The sequence below is a fragment of the Odontomachus brunneus genome, unplaced genomic scaffold (assembly GCF_010583005.1).
Source record: "Odontomachus brunneus isolate Ranch 3 - 2012 unplaced genomic scaffold, Obru_v1 Obru_scaffold_115, whole genome shotgun sequence".
Classification (NCBI taxonomy): Eukaryota; Metazoa; Arthropoda; class Insecta; order Hymenoptera; family Formicidae; genus Odontomachus; species Odontomachus brunneus.
In genome coordinates this window covers 562,632-568,143 of record NW_022639565.1, presented here as the reverse complement: position 1 = coordinate 568,143, position 5,512 = coordinate 562,632, and the positions used below count along the sequence as shown (strand labels likewise).

At 39.5% G+C, this 5,512-nt stretch overlaps 1 protein-coding gene across 1 annotated transcript in view; it reads left to right on the top strand.

The window, feature by feature from the left end:
* The window catches only part of LOC116849415 (diacylglycerol O-acyltransferase 1), a 127,258-nt gene that overhangs the window by 49,931 nt on the left and 71,815 nt on the right, over window positions 1–5,512 (top strand). The window contains exon 4 of the mRNA XM_032826552.1: window positions 144–196. Coding sequence (XP_032682443.1) covers window positions 144–196 — 53 coding nt within the window. The remainder of the gene's footprint in view (window positions 1–143; window positions 197–5,512) is intronic.

Genomic DNA, 5,512 nt, shown 5'->3' with positions numbered 1-5,512 from the left:
AACGAGAGATAGAGATAGAGAAAGAGGGGGGGGGGGGGAGAGAGAGAGAGAGAACGGGAGAAACGACAAATTCACGGAGGGGGCAGAGCAATGTAAAGCCGTATGATCGATAAACGACCCCTTTCGTTTTGTTTGTTTTGCAGATTCTACCGTGCCGGTGGCCCTTTGTCTGCTGATCGAGAAGGGACTGTCTGTGGTGAGTGAATTTTTCTTCCAAATATTTTGGTATACATATGTATAAGGTGTGTGCGAGCGGAAAGTGAGCAAATCCAATATCCGGGTAATCGACTGAACGATAGTCGCGCGATACCGCAGTTCGTCCGACAAGAGAGGTGTTACATTGTAATTTATTGCCCTTAATAGCGCCAACGCTTCCGCATTGTATCGATTGGAAATAAAAGAATCGTCGCATTAGTGTAGTGTACTGCTTTGTAAAATTTCTCGTGCGACTAATTTCGCGTTCTCTCCTCACGCGTTCGGCGAAATGTGCAGCGTAACCCTCTGCATATTTTTATTAATGCACGCTGATAGCGTGCGTTTTATGCTAAGCGATCTTGAAAAGTTTCGTTGACAACAAAAGTGCTAAAGAGAAACGGCATCCGGGAAAATATGAATGTTCTTTTTCTTTCTATAATATTTATCATCATAATTCTCACTGTAATTGGAAATAATGTCTGCCAATATTTCTGGTCGTTAGTATCTTTTAAAGCATGCTATTATTTTTCTACGTATAGCGTATACCTCGCTGTTACTTGATGTAATAAATGAAGCCCCTGGGTGATTCAGGGCGCGAAAGAAAATTCTCACCTTGAAGTGAAGTTACTTCCGGTCTCTGTGTGTGTTCTTTCACTTCTTGCAACATTCGCGCGTAGAGACATCGAAGAGCAACCGTGTAAAAAATAAAGAGGAAGACAAAGTCAAAGAGAAATAAACACGAAGTACCGAGAGACACATCGCGCGCTTTTCAACTCTGACTCTAACCGTTTTATTTTCCTCCTTTCTCTTTTCTATAAGAGGAAACGAGGTACTAAACTAATAATGATATGGTAGACTCATGGCGAGAAACCTTCTACAACCACGGGAAAAAATGGAGAAACACTCTCTCTCTCTATCAGGAAAAACGTTTTGCTCTTCCCCGTGATCTCACTCAATCCTTTGTATCGATGAGCTGTCGAGTCTACTCTCTGTAAAACATCCTAAAACGTTACATCGTTCCCCGGCTTATCTGCGCGACGATTAAGCTGGCATGTCACATTCCACGGATTGTCCTATACTGTCCTACGGTTAAGAGGATAAATCTTTAAATTATGGCTGTATATATAATCCTATTTATTAGTAATCTGCATTGCATCCAATATAGGAATAACGTCGATTCGTCTGCATCGTTTGTATCAAGGAAAATTTATGATAACGTGATAGTACAAAATTAGCATCTCTGAATTACGAGATCTCATGCGTGCATTACGGACTCGCTCATTAAACGTTGACTAAACCTGCACTGTGGGTAAATGTGAAAATATATATATGGTACTTGTCATAAATTATGTAAAACCATATTTTTTTACATACTCCTTTTGTCTCAAAATAGCTTGAGTCTGATCGCATGTTGCGGTATGTTGCAGTTATTCTTGATTATGAGTTATTGGATCATGAGAAAATTGAAAAAAAAAAGACATTTCGTCCTTATCAAGATAATGTTAATATATTTCTAATTATATCTTATCTTATCTCTAAGTGAACATTATATTTTTCCTGATACTGATTACTATTCTTACTATTCTTTTGTCAAAACAACAAATAGATATAGTTGGTGCCGAAAATAACTGTAATTTTTAGTGTAATCAACCATTTTTTTCATACACGAAAAAAAAATCTAAGTAATACAAGATATTTATACTCGATGGGAGTGTTATAATGACGTATTCACTTATACGAAAATATCAAATATTTTTCAAAATAAGAAACATTTTCTTAAGACCTATTCATGAAAAAGATGATTTATTGAAATTAATTTGAATAAAAGAACTTAAAGAACTTAAAAAGAATTTGAATAAAAGAACTTAAATTTATGTAAATATGTTATTAGTATCCACCAACTAAGTATTTCATGAGAAATAGAAGTATTTCTCGTCTTCTTTTCATTTCTCTTGCTATTTCTTTCTAGTATTGCACGTACAACGCAATAATTACATCATCAAACACCGCGACTTAACGATAGCGTCTTTACTGCCCGCCCCAAATTGTCATGGTGTTCAGAAGCACCATTTAGCACCGGTATAATACGGATCATTGGCCGTAACTCGGTCGAAAGTTCGCGGACAAATCAATTCGATCGCTTTGACGACTCTACGGCCGGCAGATAAGGGTGGCGATATTTTTGCCCCCGCTTCGACGGCGGAAGTCGACGCGTGCGGTGCCCATACATAGTGCTTTATCTGCGCCGATAATACCGGCGGACGGACCGGGGAGGGTTTTAACGTCGAATCTCTCGCGCGCTGCTCCCTTATCGCCGTGTCGTAAAGGTGATCGCCGGTCGACGAAACGCGCGGTCATCGTCGCAGCGTGACACGTCGTCAACCCCCGGCCATCACGCGAATTAGCAGCGCTTTAACGGTGCCCCCCGCATCGTCGTGTATTCCCTCACGGCAAACGTGTTCGCCAGTTTCCTCCGTGTCACGCAGTTACTCGTCATGTAAATGTGGCGCCGACTGCGTTACACCGCCCGCGGCAATTTCGCGATCGAGCGTGTATCGAGAAATTGCCATGGATCAAGAAACACACGGTCGAACCCATCGATTGTTTTATCGTCCCGTGTAATGGTGTTTAACCAGATCGCAACGTGAAAGCTCGCGATTTTCCCTCGTAAACGCGGAAACTTTTCGCACGTTTTTATGTACAGTGGCTTGCAAGACAGATTGAAGTTGGGAGCTCATCAAATTATCAAAATTTAGAATCGTTATTATGTGTGTGAGAGCTTGTTCAGTAATTATATTAATTATTATTATTATTATTTAGTGTATTCTTTATTATATTATTATTACTGCGCAAGTCCATCGCCAATGACTTCGCGCCATCGTCAATTTTGACAATTTGTTGAGCTCCCGACTTCGTTGTCTTTTCAATGTCGGCTCTCTGTAAATTTACATTTCCGTATCAAGTAAAACAAATGTTCTTTTTGTTTTCCTTTCGCTACATTAGCGATACATAGTTCCGCTATATTTTCGAATGTGAAATATCTTCAAATAGGGACGAATGGAATTGATGATGAATAATTGGGACGAATGCGACACGCAAGTTAATGCGTCAGTTTGCACTCACGTTAATATTCCGTACGGAGGAATATTCACATGAGTCCGCGCATACGCGACTACTTAACGCGTTGTATAATCAGCTTCATACGATCCTCTGATGTTCGGTCAAGCGTCGAACTCGATTTGCCGGTTTCCTTTTCTGAAATGGAAACCTCCTAGTTGACGCGCAACGCCGGTGACATCGGCGCAATAATTACCATTCGCTGATTAATCGCTGGCCGCTAATCGACTAATAATTTGGCTAATGACGAGCGCATAATTTCAACGTTGTATGTGTAATTCGGCCGCGGCGAAATTGAGGCGTAGGTCTCATATGAATAATACGTAACAAATTCATACTCACAGAACAGACCTCGCGGCCGCGGTAACTTGCGCTCGCGTTTTCGCATGCATTTCCCGGCCGTTTACGTGATCGTGCCTACGTACGTCCGGATGAAATTGTCGGCTTTTATTATGCGATCCGCTCGTGCAATTCATCCCGCTCAATAATTTAGCGTGCGACTATCTGATGGCGCGGGAACTTATCGGGCACGTCCGCAAGTTGGACTTTTTAACCGTCACGTCAAACTGTGGGAATGAGACACGCGACGCGACGCTGGTAGTGAAGATACGCCGATGACTTCGATGAAAAACGTGTCCGTTTTCGGGATATAATGTTCCGACTTTATCCCGCGTTCGCGCTCCTTCGCTTATCTGCCGCTGAAAAAGGTAAACGCGAGCAAACATTTTGCACACTCGTGCATGGCGAAATAATTTGCACGAGGGAAATAATTTTTGTTTATCAATTTAACGCGCGCGGCGACAGCGTGGAGTAAGCAATTCCAACGATTTTAATAATACGGACATTGTTAGATTTTCATTGCTTTATTGCTTGAATTCATTTTATTGGCTAGAGTTGCGCGGGAATTGTGCGATCGATTCGCGGCGAAGGTCACGGGTTACTTGAGGATTTCAGTGAAACACATTGATCAATTTTTATCTGGAATCTTGTTATTCCTACGGCATTAAATTCGCTTTGGGCGTTGTCAGAAAATTGAAAGAATTGCGTTAGTGCTGTTCCACTTTATACGTCTTTCTCTCTTTGTGCGCACACAGTCGCGTGACGCGCATTTCATAAATATTTAAGCGTGTAATTTTTCGGATTCCATCCTGAATTCGCGGTATTCTTTTGAACGCCATAATAAGCGCTCTGTAAATATTTTACCAGCTGAAAACTATCGTGCGCTCTCTAGCAGTTATGCAAGTTACCTCTAATCGCACAAATACATCTTAATATTTAACTGTATTTTCTCAGCTTTACTCTCTTAGATATGTTCTCGTATAGTGCGAATAATTTTAGCTACACGGAAAAAAAATTACAGTTTCTTCTTAAAATATAAATTCTTTTCAATTTTACTGTGTTTCCAACAAATGTTTCTATGGTAATTTTTAGTACAAAATTCTCTCCGTGTACGGGAAGATAATAATGTTTGAACGTGTGATAACACACGCGCCGAATATATTTCCGGACTTGCGATGTATGCGGTGAACCAACCTTCCAACTATCCTGAATCAAACTATCCTGAATCCTAGTTATTAATATTAGAACTCTACTACCTCCTCCTAACTATTTAATCCCGCGTTAATTGATTCTTTTTGGGACTCGACCAGTATAATACGAGAAAAAATATCTAAGTAAAAAGTATTTATTCGGTGGATATTAATAAAATATTTACTTAAATTTAAATTTAGATAAAATAAACAATCGCTTTTTCGTGAAAAGCTTGGGTTTGAAGAAAATGTGTTTCTTTATTTGAAAAATATTTTAAATAGTATCACACTCATAAAACAAATATTTTGCTGGTCCAGGTAGAATTCTAAATGTCATATTTAAAATGTATCGCTGCTTTTTGCGTTTGCTACAAAATTATCTCCGTAGTACGTAAAATTTACAGCAGCATTCTAACAGTATCTGCAGGTAAATTTGTATCTTGTTACTAATTATTAAGCTGGTTGTAATCTGGATGTGTTCCACAAAGACACTTTCTTACTAAATTTTACAAATGGTTGAAATAATTATTCTGCCTCTGTCACCTACCAAATGGTAGATTGATTAAATACAGAATGTATGTGCGATATCGCAGTGGCTGCTAATATTAGGACCTTAACTCAGTTTCCGCCCAAAAAATACTGAGAAAAAGCATTTATTGTAAAAAATTTAT